This window comes from Neovison vison, chromosome 7, assembly GCF_020171115.1.
Source record: "Neovison vison isolate M4711 chromosome 7, ASM_NN_V1, whole genome shotgun sequence".
In the NCBI taxonomy this organism is placed as follows: domain Eukaryota; kingdom Metazoa; phylum Chordata; class Mammalia; order Carnivora; family Mustelidae; genus Neogale; species Neogale vison.
Window position 1 is genome coordinate 156,667,420 of NC_058097.1, and position 20,431 is coordinate 156,687,850.

General features: G+C 55.2%; 1 protein-coding gene across 2 annotated transcripts in view; it reads right to left on the reverse strand.

Moving 5' to 3' along the window:
- The window catches only part of LMO1 (LIM domain only 1), a 40,301-nt gene extending 23,897 nt beyond the window's left edge, over window positions 1-16,404 (reverse strand). Inside the window, exons 1-2 of one of the 2 annotated variants that reach the window (XM_044260893.1) lie at window positions 16,321-16,404; window positions 11,611-11,870 (exon numbers count right to left, since the gene is read on the reverse strand). In XM_044260893.1, the coding sequence (XP_044116828.1) occupies window positions 11,611-11,635 (25 nt within the window). In that variant the 5' untranslated portion in view covers window positions 11,636-11,870; window positions 16,321-16,404. The remainder of the gene's footprint in view (window positions 1-11,610; window positions 11,871-16,320) is intronic. The other variant, XM_044260894.1, reaches the window with a different exon arrangement.
- Between the last annotated feature and the right edge of the window lie 4,027 nt (window positions 16,405-20,431).

Genomic DNA, 20,431 nt, shown 5'->3' on the forward strand with positions numbered 1-20,431 from the left:
TGTTAATTATTTCAACCAATTTTGATTTTTTTTCCTAGATCATATTTTTTACTTTTATGTTTTTGATAATATTAATGAGATGTTATTCTCACACACAGGCATATTTTAGCACTGATCTGATAAAGCATTCTGAGGATCAAAGAACTGTGTGAAAACATCCATGGGGCAGAAAGGCAGGTCACACTCTGCACCCGAGCTGAGTATGAGGTCAGAACCTGGTACCTGAGAGAAAGCTGCCCCTGCCCTCGGTTCTTCCATAGCCCTTGCCCCTGCCAAGGCACCTCACAGATGGGAAAGAGCTTCTGGCTGGAGTGAGAGCAGCTCCCTTCAAGAGACAGCCTCTTACTGACAGGCGAAAAGATGAGGTACAGCCCTGGCTTCCTGTCATGGGCCAGAAGCAGCCTCTGCTGGGCTTCAGACTCTTCTACTTAGAAAGTATCTCCGAGACATTCAGTTGAGAAAGGACACAGAGGCTTCTTGGCACCTTAGTTTCCCCAACATAAAAGTCGAGGGAGGGGGGTAACTACCCAGGGTCTTTTCAGGCCTGAGGCTGTGACTTCTGGTTCACTGGCTTCCAGGCTCTGGGCCTGCTTCAGGGGTCCCCTCTACCTCTTAGCTGAGGCTCTGCCTGGGAACAGCTGGAAATGAGACAGCCCACCTGGATTCAAATGTGGCAAGACCATGTGTGGAAGGCCAGAGGCCACAGATGTTCCCACCTGGGCTCTCTGCTTCTCTGACCCCAGGACAACAAAGAAAGACACGAAACCTGGACAGGGAGGTTTTTCTCCTGGCCTTGGCCTCAATACACACCTTCCCCATGGACCTATCTCCAGACACAGTACCACTGGGCAGCAAGCAGCCTGCAACCCTTGAAATGTAAATGGCAAAGCACAGACCCAGAGAGCAGAGGGCACCTGCCCAGGGACAGACTGAGAGCGGGGGTGGGGGGTGGGGGGAGCCAGGCTGTGGATGCAGGAGTTCTGGCTCCTAGCCCTGGGCTCCAGCCCACGGGAAAGCCTCCTTCAGTCCTGCTCCCACGTGAAGAACCGCTCAAGTGGTCTCTGCCCAGGCCGCTTCGAAGATGCCAGCTCCCCCTGGCCAGGCAACAGCCGGGGAGAGGGGTTGAGGCCTCAGTCTAATGGCCGCAGGAAGACTGGTTCAGGGAGTAACAACCCTCCCCTCCTCCCAGGGTCCAGTGAGTGAGAAGAGATGCCTCTGGATAACAGAGAGCTGCGTGGCAGGCCCCCAGTGTCCTCCGCAAACCTATCATCTGTGACACGAGGAATCTAACAGTTCCCATATGTGGCCCTGGTCCCTGTGTGCTTACAGTCAGTGCTAGTGCCTCTCACCACCAGGGCCAGGGAGGCCTGGGAGTGCCTTTACCACTACCTCCCCAGGCCCACGGAAGGCCTGGTTCTCATCTGAATTCAGCCACAGACCGAATTGCTGGGCTATCCTAGCAAGTGTCTTTCCCTCTCTGAGTACAACCTACTCCTCTGCAAAATGGGGCTAGTGTTCGATCTCCCAGCCTCCCAAGGGGGCTGCGAAGATTAAATGAAAAGCCTTGAGATATCTGTGGCCCTCCATGGTGTAAGGCAGAGGCAATGGGCCTCCCGGGGATGGAGCTGACGTTTCATCCTCTCTGGGGGCTGGGGCCAGAGTTTGCTGACCTCTCACGGTAGGCTGATATCTCAGATGGGGTCCACCGATCCCATTTTCTGGTGTCCATGACCTTGTGTAATCCCCCCATTTCCTTGAGTTCTAACTGGGCTGAGTGACTTGCTCCCAAGGAAGAAAATACAGCCGAAGTGATGGAATGTCACATCTGTGATCAGATGTGTCACATCTTATAAAAGACTGTGATTTCCTGCATGCTAGCAGACACTCTCTCAACGGCTTTAAGGAAACAAGCTGCCATGTTGGAGAGGCCCATGTGGTACGGAAATGATGGCTGGCCCTGATCCACAGTCAGTGAGGAATGGAAGCCCTCAGCCCAAAAGCCCAGGAGGAACCGAATCCTGCCAACAATGAAATGAGTGAACTGGGAAGCTCAATCCCCAGATGAATCTTGACATGAGACCACAGCCCCAGCCAACACCTTAATTACGGTCTGCAAAAATGTCTGTGCTAGAGGACCCAGCTTAATCTGGACCTGGACTCCTGACCCACGAAAATGAGATTAACAAGTGAGTGCTGTTTAAAGATGCTAAACTGTGAAATGATTTGTTACGCAGCCATAGGTAGCGAAGACATATGCGTTGGCATATGTCTTCATGTCTTTATGTCAACGAAGCATTGGCATACCACAGAGGACAGGGGCCTCTCCTCAGGCCACAGAGGGGACATCCTGCAGACCCATCTCAGCCCTATAAGCCATATTGTTGCGAGTTTCCCTCAGGAGTCCAGTCCTTGCTGTGGGGTGCTGTGAGGAGCCCAGAGGACAGAGGCCACTGCTCCAGGCTGGGCAGGCAAGAAAGTGGGCAGAGCCGACCCACCTCCTGAAGCCAAGGCTCCTTTCCAAAGAGCGATCCTGCCAGGGCTCCAAACCCCACGTGTGTCTGGAGCAGAGTAAGTGTTTCAAGGTATAATCACGTCCACTTTCTCCCCTGCTCCTCACTAAGACCTGACGAAGTTTAGGCAACTATACCAACTGTCTACAAGACCAGCAACAGCCTGGCCTACTGAAGGCTTGACGGACCTAAAAGGTGGTTCGTGACCACACCCACCTGATGGGTCATAACTACTATCGCAACTTACTACTCAATCAATAAGTGGCAGAGGTGGGATGTGAACACAGTCTGTCTGACTCAAAGCCCTCGCTAGTTCCGCATGCTTTAACAAATGGCGAAGCTGAGAAACAGAGATCCAGCATCCGATGGCACCCATAGGCAGCCCCCACACAATCCTTCCCAGACACCAGGGATCAGGCATTGAGAGTTTTTAAAGAATCAGGGAGGGGAGAGACAGGACAGAGTAGGTGCAGGACATGGGCTGGAGGAACCCCATGCCAGAGCTTCTTCCTCTCACGTGGGAAGAACAGGTCTTCCTCCCACACGGGTTTTTCTCCACTGAGACTCCGAGCAGAGGGGCAGCCGCTCACGCCACACAATATTAAAATGTCAGGAGTTTAAGGCCTGTGTTGGTTGAGTCATAAGTTATCGGCACCCAGTGAGGGCCGACAGAATGCCTCCCTTAAATTATTAAGCAGAAAGCGTCAGACTGTAATATTTTGCTAAACCAAAGTACAGACACAGACAAAGATGTCATTTCAATATTTGAAACCAGCAAGTTTAATTTAAAATAAGAGCAAACCAATAAGCTCAGAACATAGTGGCGTATGAGAGGAAAATTATACTGTGAGAGGAAAAAAAGTGGAAGGACTTAAGAAATTTATAAAAGTAATCTCCAAGTGGAAATTAGAAATCAAGGCCTAGAAACAGAATAACACAAAAGAAATATTACTGTCCACTTTCTAAATCAATATAACACTGCTCCACGCCGGAATTACCATGGTAACTCAAGTAAAAAGAATCAAGCAATTCTTATTATTTCAAAATAAAATCACAGCCTGAAGCCTGGGTTTTATTACAACCACTGATAGATCGCTGGCTTGTATTTATCTGAAATATTGCTTTTCAATCAGCTGGTTTATGAATGTACACAGGCCTCTCACCAGCCCACTTACCGCCCTGTTTTGAGGCGAGGGGCTAACCAATGAATTGATTCCCGCCTGGCTGTATCTGCATATAGACCCAGACTTGAGTCCGCTCTGGCGAGCACGGGAGCTGCTCACCCCTTCCACCTGTCCAGCAGCATCACAGGGCAGAGCGGAAAAGCCGGAGGAGGCAGGCGGGGCTGACCTCATTGTGGTTCCCCTCCAGGTCTGCCATCCAATGGCAGCCCCCTGGAAGAACTGCCCTGACCACCAGCCTCCCACCCCTTGTCCCCAGGCATCCTCTTGCTGGCTCCACCCCCTCTCCGAGTGTCCCTCTCGCCCACCTCCACGTCCGCCAGCTGGAACAGGAAGGCTGCAGAGCACACTGCTGCAGTAAGATGGTCTGAACTCTGGCCCTTGCAAGCGTGGGACCCGCGACCAATTACACAGTCTCTTTGTATGGCAGTTTTCTCATCTGTGAAATGAGGATAATACGTGTGGCTTTTTCCTAGGGTGGTTCAGGGTATTCAATGAGATCATACGTGGAAGATGCTTTGGTGGAATGAGTACAGAAATGGCCCCAATTCTCTACCCCTCCTGCTGGTAGTATGCACGCCCTTTGCAATGTGACTTTCCACCTCTTGCCTTCAAGAACAGAATCTGACCACCCCCACCCTGCCCCCAAATTCAAGCTGGCCTTGTGATTTATTTTGGCCTAAGGAATGTAGCAGAAGCGAAAGCCTCCCAGAGCCAAGCCCAGGACTCAGGAAATGTTGTGTACTTCCACTCTCCCTCCTGACCTGTTTCTACTATGAGAACAGGCCAGAAGAGCTTGCTGGACAACAAGGGATGCTCGTACCCCCAGTGTCCAGGAGATTGGCCATCTGCCAGGCACAAGAGAGTCCAGCTGAGACCCGAGAGACCACTCAGCCAAGCCCAGCCTAGAGCACTGACATACAGATTCAAGAGCTAAATGGATGCTTGTTGTTTTGAGCCTTTGAGTTTGGGGGTGGATGGTTATGCAGCAATAACTTACTGATACACGTGCGAAGCACAACACCCCAGTTTCCAGCAAGAGTTCAGTGACACCATAGCAAGTGTGTTTATAGGAGCCCTAAAGGCTGGGAGGCTGAAGCCAAAGAGATCACACTGTATCTGTGCAGAGAACGAGGTCCCTGCACAGAAGCATGAGGCTTCCTGGTTGATCAAGTAGTGTACATGGACATTAGGTGCCAGTTAGGTATTGCTCCCATTACAGAATGTGAAAACGGAGGTCCAGTAAGTTGTCTGGAGTCAGATGGGACTAGCACCCGGGTCTCCTGAATCATGCCAGCAGGCTGTGCCTGGAGACACAGGCCGCTCCAGGAAGTTCAGCCGGGAAGAGGCGGAAGGTAGGAGCTACTGATGCAACATGACCCAGCTGGCCTGCTCTTTGGGACGGCTGCCCCGGCAACCTGGACCAGCCTGCTCGCTCCTCACCCCCTGCTTTTAATTCACCCCAAGTTGTGTCGGCCTCTGTGGATGCCTGCCTTAGACAAAACACAAAATGAATACGCTCCAACAGGACACCAGCTTATTACTAGGTAGGGTGGATGGACTCTGAGCCTGGCCTGGAACAGTCTGTAAGAGGCCTTGACCATCCAGAGGCTCCTGTGAGACCAACTGCTAGTGTGGCAGCAGGTCTCAGGCACCATGACAGGGCAGCCCAGGCCAGGGCCCTGGCTGTAGTGAGAGCTGGGAGAAAGGTGCTAGGCAGGAGGGAGAGGCCGGGTGGTGACAGAACAGTAACAGGGTAGGGCCAAAGCCCCAGATGAATGCCATCCAGTTGTGTGCTGATAAACACTTCACAGTTGGCTCCTTCAACATCCATGGGTTTAATACACCCCCCCATGGCTCATTTCCCGCTACCAGTATAATGCCACTGAACTCAAGAGTGGGGGAGAAATGTGCCAGATCAGCTCCCGTAGGCCCATACAAGCTGACCCCACTGGTGTGGTCCTATCCCGCATGCAGGCCTGCCAGGCAAACTCACTCTAGCAGCACCGGGATGAGTTAAGCCTGAGGAAGGGAGGATGCTCTCCGTGCCTCAGTTGTCCTTCCACTCTAGGCAGGGCAGGCAGGCAGGATGGGCTATATGTCATACGCATCTCTGGGGCTGCTCTGAAGACCTGGGCCAGGTTAGTGCCCATCAGCACCTGCCAGCAGGACTTAATGTGAGGATGGAACCATGTCCTGTGGGCAGTCAGCAGGCTGGCTGGGGCCACAAGCGGGATACTCGGGCACCTGGCAAGAGGACAGGTGATGTTCCTCCTGATCAGACTTTCCTACCACCAGCCTCATCATGCCTCGGGGCAAGGATTAGAGGACAGGGAATTTGGGCAGAGAACCCTGAAAGGAACCCCAGGTTCCCTACATAAGCCAGGCAACCCTCCTGCCTACTTTCAGACTTGCCTATCCCTCTGTAGATGGAAGTGCTTGCAGAGAGCAGTCTTGGAGGCTCCTTCCTACAACACTACCTGCCTTGGGGAATCTGGCCAGGGGTGGTAAGTAGTGAAGTCAGCCTCCATCCTGGACAGACAGCAGTGATCAATGGCCATGATGGATAAACGGAAGAGGGAGAGTGAGTGAACAAGCACCACATCAGGCAGCGGATTACTTGATCACCGGGTAGTTGGTGGAGCACAAAGTCACCTCACACAGGCAGGAGGCTTTCTGGCTTATCAAGCGTATTCATGGACTCCATCTCATTGAATCTTAATTAGCCCCCCAACCAGTTAGATGCAGCTGTTCTCACTGTAGAGATGAGAAGGTAGAGAGGCAGAGCAACCTCAGCACTGGATGAGCATGGGGCACAAACCCACAGTGGACTTGACAGACCTGCAGAGCTTAGCAGGACAGCAGAGGTGGCAGCCAGCCCACTGGTTCCTGGCACACTGTGGCACCAATGCCCTTTTCTCTACCTTGCTCTCTAACTCCTTCCTGTCTGCTGGCCCTCCCAACAGGGGGCTCCTCTAGGCCCTGGAGGTGGGTCTGAACAACAGCCTTGGCCTGCTGGCTACTTGGGGGCAGCTGTGCCCTGGGCGGAGGCAGCTCTGGAGGCAGCCCACGTTTGCTGGAAGCCCCACCTTGGCTTGGGCCATGCCCCCAGTAGGCTCCCCAGCTCTGTCTTGGGCTCAGAGAAGGTCCTGTCCAACCATGGCCACTTCCCAACTCTGGCAACCGCGCTCCACAGTCCACCGTGCCAAGGCCCAACCTCACGTTCCTCTGCCCATGACCGCAGAGGGGCGGCCACCAGTGCTGGCTGGCCATCATCTGTCGTCCCAAGGGGAGACAGACCAAAATAAATCTGTTCTTGGTCTTGCTCACAAATGGGCCCTGCTGGGAGGGTCCTTAAATGGGAGTGGGTGGGGTGGCCTCCAGGTCTGATTCTGGACTCTGGCTGGGGTGGGGAATCAACTCTCTGAGGGACCAGAGACAGACCTGGGCTCTGGGAGAATGCATATTTCCACGTGCTAAAAAGCATGGTGTGGGACATGTCCAGAAGGAGAGAGACAGTAAGACAGAAAGGCAGCCACAGAGGCCAAGTAAGTGGCCACACCAGCACCAAGCCCCGGCACGCAAAGGGTGAAGCTTTTAGGCGAGCGGCGGCCAGTGATCTCAGCTTCCCCCAGTCCTAATGCTCCTGAAAGGCTCTCTCCCACTCCCTGTAATTGGGCATCAGTAGTTAATGCAGTATTGACTGCATTACACGCTCCCGTGCCTCCCCTCACTAATGCCAATTGCATCACCTTGTACAGTCACCGGCTTGCTTAGCCAATAGCCGTTAAAAGCAATCCAAATCATGAATCATATGGGAAACTTTTAGCAAGACACTGCCATCCAAGGAGACAATTTACAGTTGAGTTAATCTGGGTACATTAGCGAGACATGGATTCTGGACGACAGACCAATTTATGTTGTTTCCCTGTCCCCCGCCCCCCACCCCCTTAGTGCTCTGTGTGGGCAAATGAACAGAAGAGCGGGGAACAGAGAGAAGCACCTGCTTCTTTACGCAAGGCTCTGGGAGGGGGTGAGGGAGACCCGTCTCTATAGGCTCTCCGCCCAGCTGAACTGGGGCAGCAAAGGTAAGCAGCTCGTACATGCTGCTCAAGATTTGTAAAGCCTCATTTCCAAAAGCTGGGAGGTAGCTGCTGCCAGAGCTGCCACAGGCGGTGCAGATGGGGACCCTCCTTTTCTAGGCCGTGGGCAGGTGTCAGGCCGGGTGCCCCCCACACTGGCCTCACCAGACCTTTACACACCCTCAGCAGGCAGCGGTGCCTTTTGGGCACTGCCTTCCTGCCACCCCGCTGGGATCTCCGAAGTGGACAAGCATCACGGCCCACTCCCTGCCTCCATCTCTGGGGCCAGGAAGAGTCCTAGCCACACTCTGCTGGGAGAGACGCTGGGGACTCTTTGCACTCCAGGGCATGATGGGATAGCCCAGGAGGTCCTGTTGATGGCTGAGCAAAAGCTGGTCGGTACCCAGGAATAGCCAAGAGCCGCCCTGGCAAGTCACCCAGGTCCACTGTGGAGGCCACACTCGCAGTGGTCATTAACAATTGAAGACTCACTGTCTGGCCTTCCTCAGGCCAGCTCCACTCTCCTTAGGCAATTTTACTTATTCAAAATGCTCTCAGAATCGTGTCTGGTATTTAGTTCTGCAACCCGCCTGCTGTTTCCTGTGGGCAGCACCGTCTTCCTACGGGTCCTTGGCAGAGGCAGCTTACCTGCCTTTCTCCAGCATGCACCTGGGGACAGGCCAGCACCCCCAAGAGGGCACCTGCAACATCCCCTCTTGCCCAGTGCCCCACAACCCAAGGCTCTCCCTGTTCTTGGGGCTGCCTGGACCCTCTGCTGCCTGTTTCTGAGTACTCAAGCCCCCTTCTCCAATGGCCTGAGGGCTAATCTGTTTCAGAGCAAGAGTGCCCTTTGCTCCCCTGAGCGCACAGGCTTCCCCGGAAGGCCCCCAGCTGATTGCCAGTTCAAGTACCTGTGCCAGGGAGAGAAGGGGTCTTTCTCCGGGGAAGTTGGAGCAGGGCTTCCTTTGCTGACAGGCATGCCCGACGGCATCTAGAAAGCCTGGACCCTGAGTTCCAGTAAAGTGGAGATGGCTAGGCCAAGAGCAAGCGTCCAAATGAAAGCAATTAATCTTAAAACCAGAAGTTTAACCATTTGCAAAACAGATCTTTCCTCTCTGTGGTGGCCCTTCACTGCTCGACCTAATGGATTACTTTATTAATAATGCACTGTGCTTAAAAGCAAAAAAAAAAAAAAAAAAAAATTTTTTTTTCTGACAATTCAATACTTCAGAAAGTCTCTTAAACCCGTTGCTACGGCAAAGCGATTGATATTTTATTATCTTTCAGAAGTGCAACATGAAAGCCCTGCAGCCCAGCAGAGCAAGAGCTTTGGTCCTCGGCAGCTGGCAGACCTGACTTCAACCAGAGGAGCCCCGGCCTCTTCCGACAAGATGCTGTCAGGTGGAGAAAAGGCATTGGGGGTGGTTAATAAGGGCCCCGAGTCCCTGCTGCAGCCAGACAAAGGGTGCGGTGCTGCATCCTGGAGGTACATGCTTCTTGGGGGCCCTGGGGGGCAAGGCTGCCACCTAGCCCACAGGGCTGCCTGCTGGAAGGGCATAAGTGCCAGGAAGAAATTAGGCAGTGGGCTCGGACAGACAGGTGAGTCGATCCAGAGTTTTTCTCCCTTCCCCAATGGAAGGTGCCACCTTCAGAGTTTCCTGGAATTAGAGGATACCAGACTCTAATAGGGAGTGGAGGGCAGATGTAGGAGCAGAAAGACTGCTTTTGGAGGACACCTCTGAGCTGGGCAGGACAAGAACCGGATGGCTTCTCAGGACCCCAGCTGTCTACCTTTCTGGTGCTCTGGGCCCCAGGGCTCAGTGGTATGAACTGCAGGAAGCACCACTCTGTTCCTACTAAACTAAGCCAGGGACTGAGAAGCATCACGAGCTCTCCTCTGCAGATCTGGTGGAGACTAGGGGAAATGCCCAGGGCAGCTGTAGTGCACTGCTGTCTGGAGGCAGGAGACTGGCTAAAATGACCTCCAGGTATCTATTCCTATTCAGGGCTCATCTGAAAATCTGGAGTATCACGGAACTCAAAGGGACTGTGGGGTGCCTGCACAGAGCACGACCTAGGTGGCAGTGGTGGGGTCATTCTGTTGTATGAGACCAATCTCCCCACCTGAGGCCTCCCATGTACAGGGCCTGGGTTTTCTCCAGTTCTGGCTCGATCCTGGGGAATAAGCATGCCAAATAGCCACGGCTAAAGACACGCCCTGAATTCCATATCTCCCCATCAGGAGAGTACCCCCACACACTGAGGAAGGGCCCTCTGCGCTAACTTCTGCAAGCCCCTCATTTTACCAAGAGCAAAAGCAAAGGCTAGCTCTGGGCATGACTAGTCTAAGAGAACCCGGCGAGCTCACGACAAAATGCCTCTTCCCTCCGTCTGGCCTGACCAGGTCCTTTTCCTTGTCATTCTGTACACACCTGCAGAAGCCTAGTCCTCTGGTGGCCCCCATAGGGATCCTGGGAGAGAGCCCCAAAATGCTACAAGCATACTAGAGATGGAGGTCAGACCCTGGCCAACGTCTTGCAAATGCATCCCCTTTGCCAGAAGCACTTAGTCACCCCTTTCCTCTCTTACTATATACATGCTGGGAAATAGCCTTCAAGGCCACCTCACATGCCACCCCCAGGCCAGACACCTTAAATGCCCCTCCTTGATAGAGGTCTCAGGGCTGGTGGGGAGGCTAGGAACCCCAGCTTGTGGTAGCAGCGAAGTACACATCCTGTGTGACCTTGAGCAAGTCACTTAACTTGGAATTTTCACCCAGTGACCATGACAATAACACCACTGACCTGGTGTGCAGAGGGCAGAGGCCTAGGGGAGACTCACTAGTAGAAGGTTAGAGAATGGCCACCACCGTTAATCCAAGAGGATTCCTGATGACATGCTGCAAACCACCTTCTCAGCTCCTTACCAGTAGAAATCAGGTGACGGCGTGAGTGCCAACAATTCTATCCTCATCTCCCTATAGCACCAACACACCAGGCAACCATCACCTACAGGGCAAGGAGAGCCCCTGCCAGCCAAGGAACAACGACTGTGTGGTCACTGGCCTCTGCGTTTGGGTCAGGAGGCACCCACCCGGTTTTACCTTTAAGTGGGTTACCATCCCCAACCTCTCCTGAACACACCAGGACCCTTTCTGCAGGGCACTCCTAGTCAGGAAGGCTTTGGGGTCTATGGGGCCATTTTCTAGAGGCTTGCAGCAACCATGGGCCTTGTGTTCTGACTTCTGGGGTGCACTGAGGCTCTTGACCATGTCAGGTTTATGCCACTCTCCAGGACCTAGCCTGCACAGTGCTACTGGCCAGTGGCGGGACACTTTCTTCCTCTGGGCCAAACTCCCGCCTGCGCGCTCAGGGGACTGGGACCCACTGGGCCAGCACAAGAAGCGTCTGTCTCCCCAGGGGCCGGCGGGCCTTCTCCTCGCTCTCCGGGCACCCCACGGCCAGCATGGTCTTCCCGCGCGCCCGGGCCACAAGCTCTGGCTTCCTCTTGGGTTACCCGGCCGGCGCGAGGGAGATGGCTGTGGTTAGAGGAGCGGCCGCAAAGACGAGACGCCGCTCGCTGAGCGCCACTGCGCGGAGATCCGAGGGGACCCAAGCCTGCACGCGACCCCGCAGAGCCCCACACGGCAGGCGCCCCGCCCGCCCTCCGGCTCAATCACCCCTCCCCCGGCCCCACCTGGCCGCCCCCGCGCCCCGGCCCCCAGCGCCCCGCCCGCCTGGCAACCCTGGCGCGTGTGCGTCCCGGCGTGTGCTCCTGCGCGCCACCGCGGGGGGGGACGAAGGGGTGCGGGGCGTCGACCCCCCGCCCGCCACCTACCGTCCTCCTTGTCCAGCACCATCATCTCGGGCGCTCCGTGTCCAGCCGCAGCTCGGCTCGACCGGGAGAAGGGCGCCGACTCTGGGCGCGCTTCGGCGGGGCGGCCGGTCCTCGGGCAGCGAGCGGGCTCTAATTACCCGCTTGTCCGGCTCTTAACCTAGATTGCACTCAGCTAGAATTACATTCAGGAGCGAAGCACTTCGCAGATACAAAAGCAGTCTCACCTACTTTTGTGCCTCAGAATTGCAAGGAACTACGAACTGCAATTTAGAGAGAGAGAGAGGGAGAGGGAGAGAGAAGGGGGAAGAGAGGATCAGAGCCGTTTCTTTGATTCTCACCTTCTAAATGGCTCAATTTGCCCAGTATAATCTGTCTTAATGTAATTGCATTTGATAGCTCATAACCCTGGCTCTGGCAACGACACAGCTTTCAGCCTCATAAAGTGTTTTCCCCTCGGATTTAATCTGAATCTCAATCTAAAATTATATTCAAAGAGATGGGGGAATCTCGGCGGCCGTCTCCCGCTGCCTTTCTCCCTCAATGTATGAGGTTTGCACTTCTGCTACTGAATAAATGCACACATTTCCCGAGGCCCCCCTCCCTCCCGGGTTAATGGGGAGTGGAGACGCGCGGCTGCCCGGCTCCGCAGCGCCACCTGGAGGTCACTCGGCCCTAGCTCGGCACTTGGTTCTGCGCAGCACCCAAGGTCCTCATCCCAGATATTTGTCCGGTGGACCACCCTTGTCTTCCACTCCCACCCCGTCAGCCTTAGTTTCTGACCGCCCTCCCAGCCAGCGATCTTTCTCTGATCTTGTACCCTCCCTTCCTACCAGCGCTGCCGGAGGGTTCTTGTTACCTCCTGGATTGTTTGGCAAAGTTAGCCCTCTGCAGGGTACAAACTAGCATCACGCTTACCCCAGCACGCAGCCCCCCAACCCCCTTAAGAGCATCCTAATTCCTTAGGGAGCAGAATCCTGTTTCAGCTTCTCTCTGAGCAAGCACAGTGTGGCCTTGAAGGTTCTTCTCCTCCCAAAACTATTTATTGAGCATGTATTATTGTAAGGCGCTGATGATAACACAGTGAACAAAAGATTCCTGCTATTTCGGAGTTGAAAATCCTTGCTCTGTACCTCAAGAGGCAGGAAGGAAGACATTGCTCATCTCCTCTCTTCCCGAACCCTACTTCTCCTCCAAGAGCTTGGGGTTAGTGCCAGGCTGCCTAGACTAGGAAGGCCAATCTTAAATATCAAGAGCTTTTTTTTTTCTTTTCTTTTCTTTTTTTCCCCCTTCACAGTACTGTGATCCAAGAGGATGGAAATATTAACGATTTTCTATAGCTCAAGGAGGGCTTCAGAAAGACATGTCAGAAGTTCATCCCTGGCAGACACTTCTGAGGACTAGACCCAGGCAAGGAGAAGGTAAGGACCACCAGCTGGGATTTCATCCCATCTCTGCCTATTACCAATGGTAATAGGCAAATCACTTTGTCTCGGCCTCAGTTTCCCTGTTTGTGACGTGGGAGAACTGCGCTGCTCTCCAAGGTTGTGGTGGGAATCAGATGAGCTAATGGTTGTGAACATGCCTTGTAAACTGTGGCACCCCGACATTGTGCAGACTTACTGAGTATACATGAAACCTGGAGGCCAGGTGGTGCCCCTGAAGCCAGCGGAAGGTCCCAAAGCAGAGTGCCTGGCAAGGGTGGGAATGGGGGAGTGGGGCTGCCGCCCATCTTCCTCCAGCCTAAGTGGGGAAGTCAGTCTTTGAGAAAACAGAAGAGAGGCTGCTTCTAATGAGATGCCTCATCCGCAGCTCAGAGGGTTTCGCTTTCCCCTTCATCTAGAATACTTAATCCTAATAGTCCTTGAGTATATTTGATGTTAAATATATCATTTTGCTCAGCCTCACTGTCCCTCAGGACTGTGAGCTTGATCTCTCCCCTGCCACTGCAGCCAGAGCTATACCCCGAGGGTCTGAGGGAGGCTTTGACTCTGCTGGCCACGGGCTCATTTCGTACCAACCCGTCACCCCAGCCTGAGCTGGGGGCCAGACAGTGTCACAGGCAATGGGCCTGACAGGCTGGCAAGGGGTAGCTTCTGGCTGTAGATGCCTCTGTGGGCATTCCCTCAGAATGGGGAGGCATTCCCTTCATGAGGGCTGCGGCTTTCCTCTCAAATCCCAGGGCCAGCTCCTCCTCCCTTTCAAGGGTCTGGCCCTGACCCACAACCCAGGACTTGACTAGCTGGAGGCACTTTCCCACTCTCTTGCTCATGTTGGGCTTGGGGATCTGTCCCAACACCAGCTTCCTCAAGCCTCCAAGTTACCCAGTTAGCAGCCGTCTCACCAGCATTCCTCTGGGGAATCGGGCACCCTGTACCCCACTTCAGGGATGGGAGCAGGCCTGGAGTTCTGAGCCATGGGCTGAAGAGGCAGGTAGGGTATGTTAGCAGGGGGTTGCCACTGTGTGTGAAGGGCTGCTTGTGTCCACAGGCGGCTCTCTCTGCACCCCCAGTTGTGAGCATCGAGCTCCCACAGTGATCTGGAAAAGGGCCTCCAAAGAGTCCTTCCACTTTACAGAGCTCCCACAGTGATCTGGAAAAGGGCCTCCAAAGAGTCCTTCAACTTTACAGAGCTACCCAGCAAGTCTTGGAGGGTTTAGATGACTGGAGCTCTTAGCCAGGAAGGGGCCCACTGGAGGGACGGAGCCAAACATAAGCCTCACCCATCTGGCAGCCACCCTCTCAGCTCATGGGGAATTGCTGGCCAGGAAGGTAAGTCCTGTGCCGGGGCCTACCCCCACCCAAGCTGTCTCCAAGTCCAGGGGCACACCCACAACACCAGAGTGGAATCCTCAGATCCCCTGGGGCTGGGGGAGGTGGTTTGCACCCAACATAGCCCACAGGCAATGAGCATGTACTCTCAGGTTGATGTTGCCAAGAGTGCTCCAGAACGTCTTTGAGATGCCTCTAGGGACAGCAGAGACAGACCAGCAGCTGATCAGCCCCCAGGTTATGGTGAGGAGAAAGGGGGTACTACTGGCTGCCTTTCAAAGTCTGGGGCAGGTCCTAGCAGTTTGTCCCTGTACTTGGCAGGAAAGTCCTGAGGAAGGGTTCCTGCACTGGATTTGGGAGGTGTGTGTGAGGTGGGGTGGAGGGGCGGGAGACTCTTTGCCCCAGGGCCTGGGCAGACCAGATATTCCAGAACTCAGTGGAGGCTGTCAGATGTGCCTCAGCCTGAGGGCCCTGCTTCCAACACAGTGCAGTCGTCTCCAAGATGGGTGGCTTCACAGGTGAAGCTAACAGATGTATTTGGAGTGGCCGCCACAGATGACAGGACAGAGTGACCCTACAGATTTTGCAGTACAATCAGGATGCCTGCTGGCCAAGTTCAGATGCCCTGCTCTTTCCCCTACTAACACAAAAGCAGCCTAAATACAGGAATTTGCAATCACCTAGAATGGAGAAGGTGACGAACTTTCCTCCTTTGTCGAGGAAGCTGCAGTTATATCGGTTAGGCCTGGTGGAGGCCTAGGCCAAATCTGCTCCCCCAGGAAGCAAGTCTCTGGCCAAGCCACCCCTGCACAACAGCTCTGAGAACGTTGGGGATGTAGGCTGACCAACTATCTTGGTTTGTCCCAGGACTGAAGGGGTTCCCAGGAGGCAGGACTCTCCGCGCTAAAACCAGCTGGTTCTGGGCAAAGCAGGACAGTTGATGACCACAATGGGACAAGAGACTAGTGGGGCCAGAGAGAGAGGTCAGGCAGCCAGACCCTTCACTGCACACCAGCAGCTGCGTAGCCTCAAATTTCCCAGCCTCCTGCTCGGGCTTCATCCCCCAGGCACCGAGGAACTGCCTAGCTCCGGGGAATGGCTCTATGGGGCAGCCTGGCTGTGCCTTCTCTTGCAGATTGGTAGTCACAGTGGGAAAGCTGGGAGTTGGCCTCAGGCGTGGATCCAGATTTTTCGAGAACCAAGCTTACTTATGCAATTTAGGGGTTGGGGGTGCTCTTTAAGAAAAGGAATACAAGCCTGCTAACACAAAATGACCATCAAAGGACTATGAAGCTGAAACTTCATAAGCTTCAAGGTAAATCCGCCCCCCCACCCCGATATTCTGGATACAGGACCCGACCCTAACCAGCAGGGCAACTCCCGACACACTTGGTGGAGGAAGGGGGGGGTGGCTGTCAGGGGTGAAGCAATGTCACCCATCCCGCAGCTGTGAAGTTCTAGATCTGAGGGACCCCCGGGGCCGTGCGGGTTTGCCTGCAGGCTCTCTGGATATCCCCCTGGGGGAGGCGTTCCGCAGTCGAGTGCGGAAGGGGGGCGCGCGGACACCCAGAAAGCCTAGGAGACTTGGGGGCTGTGGGCATTGCGGGAAAGCCCGCGGCGGCGCCGGTCGCCGAGGCGCTCCCAGTGTCTGCGAGACTGCAAGAGCCTGAGAGAAAGTTCCCGGCCGGAGCGTGCAGGGCTGGCGGGCCCGCGGCGGCCCGGTGACTTCCCAACCCCGCTAAGGAACCCGCGGGCTGAGCCCAGCACCCCGGCACGCACGCCCGCGCGCACACCCAGCGCCGCGCTTCCGGGAAGCAGCCGAGCGGCCCGAGCCAGCCGAGGCCCGCGCGGGGGACGCTGCTGCCGCGACGCAAGCGGGGTGGCCTCAGCAGGGCCCGCGCCGCCGCGGCCCGCGCCCCCACCCCCAACCCCGGGCACCTACCGTCCTCCTGGTCCAACACCATGGTCCCCCGGCGGCGCCAGCCCGGAACGGGCGGAGGACGCGAAGGGACGCGCGGCTCGGACTCCGCCGCCGCCCGACTGCGTTGCTCACGCCGGCCCCGCGCGGGCTCCGCGCCCCGCGACCGGTGGCCGGGGACGGGGGCGGGCGGACCGGCGCCGGCAGCTCAGCCCCGCGGGCAGGGAGCTCTGGGGGGTGGAGGGGTGCGGTGCGGCCGGCGCGTCCCGGAGGCGGGGGCGGGGGCGCGTCGGTCCGCCGCGGGGTCGCGGGAGCCGCTGGAGCAGCCGCTGCCCGGGCCGGGCCGGAGCCGCCGCCGCCGCCGCCGCCGCCGCCGCCGCGCGCCCGTTCTCGTCCGCGCGGGCCGCGCTAGCCGCTGCCGAGTGCAGCCTGCGTTTCCCAGGGCCCCTCAGTTCCCCTGTTAATTAAATCAATTCATTATGCTCAGATCTGATTAGCGGCCCTTCCCCCCTTTGAATCAATTATTCAATACACAAACATAATTGCTTGGGCCAGAGGTGCCCGCCATTAGCTTATTTAACTCCAAGGACACTAATTACCCGCAGGGCACGGGAACTTTTCTCATTAATTCTGACAAAACACAAAAGCACAGCCAGAGTGTGTGCGTGTGAGCGACTGCGTGCGCGCGTGTGTGTGTGTGTTCGTGTGTGTGTGTGTGTGTGTGTGACCGCATGCCAGAGTGAGGGCAGTGTGGGGTGGTGAGCCGCCGCGTGAGCCGAAGATGAGCGTGGGGGTAGAGGAATGTGTGCGATCGCGGGTGGGAGTTTGACTCTGTGGCCGCGCGGGTGTGAGTGGGGGACCCGTGCGTGTGATTGTGAGTGCATCGGGCTGGGTGTGGCTCTGGGTCGGGGGACTGCGGGCCGGGGTTTGAGACCCAGCGCAGCAATGGTGAGATTGTGAGCGCTTCTATGTGTGACTTTGTGGATTTGATTCCTTGGATACAGTGGTGGGTGCACCATCCTCCCACCCCCCTTTTTTTTCATAACTGCCCCGGCACTGCCGGTTGCACATTCAAGCCCACGGGCTAAGTGCAGAACACAGAAGAGAGACGTGACGATCACGAAGTGGTGGCTGGTGTTTCTGCACTGGATGGGCTATGATTTCCCCTCCCCCGCCACCCCTGCTCCTCCAGCCCACCCGCTTTTTCAAACCCCTGGTTCCCATGCTCCACTTCCTTGGCCCATCTGGGCACTGCCCCCCACCCTACCCCACCCCCAGCCCTCCCTGCCCCTGACTCTACCCCTATTTCCACAGGTGCCTGCCACCCAGGCACACCCCCACCCAACGCCACCCACCCTCTGCCTAGTTCTTCCCTCCTGTCTGCCAGGCTGAACCGAGGGTGTGTCTGTGGTTGACCAACTTCACATTTTACCTCCCAGGAAATCTCTATTGAGAGAGAGCGAGTATGAGAGCCCACAGAGGCAGGGACACAGAGGGTAATTGATTCCCCCAAATTAGGTTTCTGCTTTCTAAAGACCAGTATTGTTCCTGTTCTCAATGTGCACAGAGGTATTGAAGATTTCCTTTTTGTTTCCTCAGGCAATGAATGAGCTTAATCCATTTGGCTTTATAAATCAGGAAACTAATATTCGCTCCTTCCATAGCAGCTTTTTAAAAAATTTAATTGGTGGTGGGGAGGGGCACAGTTTGTCACCCTTATGCTGTCCCCAAGCCACCGCTTATCAAAACACATTCTGACTGAGGGGTGGGGAGAAGGCTGAGGGGGGGGAGTGGGGGGAGTGGGGGTTGTGGGGTGGGGGAGGGGAAAGAGAGGGGGGAGGGGAAAGAGAGGGGGGGAGGGGGCTGGGATTGAGGGTTGGAGGGGTGGGAAGGCTCATCCTAGGTCTCCTGCCCTTCTTTGTCCTGCACTTGGACCCACACAGTATCTGGAAAAGTTTGTGAAATGACTGAATGATAATCAATTTGGGTGAAGAAAAGGGGAGCGTAGAGGTGCTCTTCAGAATGATCTTCCAAGCCTGCTACTGGCACTGAATGTAACCACACCACACCCAGGGGTGGCAAATCTCCTGCTCGCCGTTCTGCACGAGCTGCTAGAGACACCTTCTGTTGTCAGGATCTGGCCCTGCCACTGTCCTTCTCAAAAACCTTCCATGGCTCTCCGTGGTCCATGTGACAAAATCTAATTATTTATCCTGTCATTTCAGGTCCTTCCACAGGATCTGAAGAAGCCTTTGTGACTACCCCTACCCCTTCTTTCCACGGATCTCTGTTGATAGCCAGCAACCACCTTGACACTCCTGCCCCGCCCTCTGGACTGCTTTCCTGTCCCTGAATGTATGTGGTAGATTCCGGCTCAAGGGACTCCTCTCATGGAATTCCTCTGCTTAGGAAACCTGGCCCACATCTCAAAAATCCTCTAAGGAAACAGCTCTTCTCTGTCCTTCTAAGTGGGTGTCTCTGTGTAAAGGCTCTGGTCTCTGAGGGGTATGTGGATTATTTGGTTGAGGCCTGGGGGATGAGATCAGCCCCTGAGGGGAGTGTTAGAGCTCTCCCCTGGAGAGGGAGGAGAGATACCATATCAAGAGTCTATACTGGGTCACTGGAGAAAATGGGAGCTGCAGAGTCAGGGGAAGGAACTCTGCTTTCCTGAACATGAGATACAGGAATGGTGGCTCAGAAGGGGAGACGCTTGGGCAGCATCTTTTTCCCCCCAACCAGAATCTCAGATGGCCTGGGACCAGAACCCAGGAGTGTGCTTCCTCTGTTGGCCCAATATTTGGATCTCCACGTTATTTAGTTAGGCATGGCCAATGCCTGCATTCGTGCCAGCTGTTCCCTCTGCTAGAGCAGCCAGCCTAGCGGGCAGGACGGGGCTGAAATTCTGCCCTCTGCTTTCTAAACCATGGGCCTGGTGTAGGCTGCACCCACTCAGAGAAAGCACCCTTCTCTAATCTGTGTAAGGGCCCCATGTGGATGAGCATGGTGCTGAAGTGAGAGTCTCTGCTTGGCCAGAGTTCATACTCAGAAGGGCCAGCCTGAGAGGTCTCCCAGTCAACCCTGTGCCCCAACCCCCACCCTAACCAGGATCTGGTGAGCTCTTAGGAGACTGTTCTCCTAGTTTTCGTAGAGAAAGAGAGTGCAGAGAGCTTAACCATCATGGAGTCCTCAGGGATACTGAAACAGAAGCCCAGCCCCAAGCCCTGGTGAAAGACACTGAACTGAGTCCACAGCTGAGATTCAGACATGAACAGACCTACCATGAAGACCGAGGTCCCTAACGGCGGCCATGTTGGAGGAGAAAGAGTGAGGTTCCTGAGAAACGACCAGACAGAACCACAAGGCTTGGAGTTTGGTGGGGCCATAGTTTCAGATACAGCACTAAGCTGGGCCTGACCCACTCCCAACCAGGGCCCCAGGAAGAGGAGAGCAGTGGTACAAATGAGGGACCCAGACATTCTGGGCCCATGGCTCTGCTAGGGGATACCCTCCTGAAAGAGCTGGTCACTAGAAGCAGGGGGTATTTCCATGCTGGGTCAACGCAGGTAAGAGCAGCTGGGGTCAGCAGCCTGGTGGCCTTGGAAGCAGCACGTGCATGGCATGGAGGACAAGATGGTAGGAGCATAGAGAGCAGCTGTAATTACACGAGAGGCATCTTTACCTCACGCCCATCTTCCAATGCTGGAATTATTAGAGAGAAAGTGACTTTTTTCCAGAACTCAAAATCTCACAGTGCCCGGAGAGTGCTTGGGTTACACGTGTAAGCATTCCCAGAAGGTCTCCCAACTTCTTGGAAAGGAGGCTCCTGAAGAGGAGAATCAGAGGACCAGATCTGGGGGCTAATTTTTATAAAGGTTTGAGACCCAATACTTGGTATTTGTGTAGCTTTTATGTTTCAACCTGTCTTAGCTACATGATGGGCATGAAGGGAAAGGCTGTGTGGGCAAGAATGAGCCAGGGCAATGATAGGGGAGCAGCTCCCACCGCGGCTTTGCCTGGTGGCAGTGGAGCTCAGCAGGAGCCACAGAGGGCACTAGATCAAGGTCACACAGAAGATCAAAGGCTTTGCTTCCACTGCCCTTCCCTGCCTAGAGGGCCTCTTGAGGCCAAACTTGCT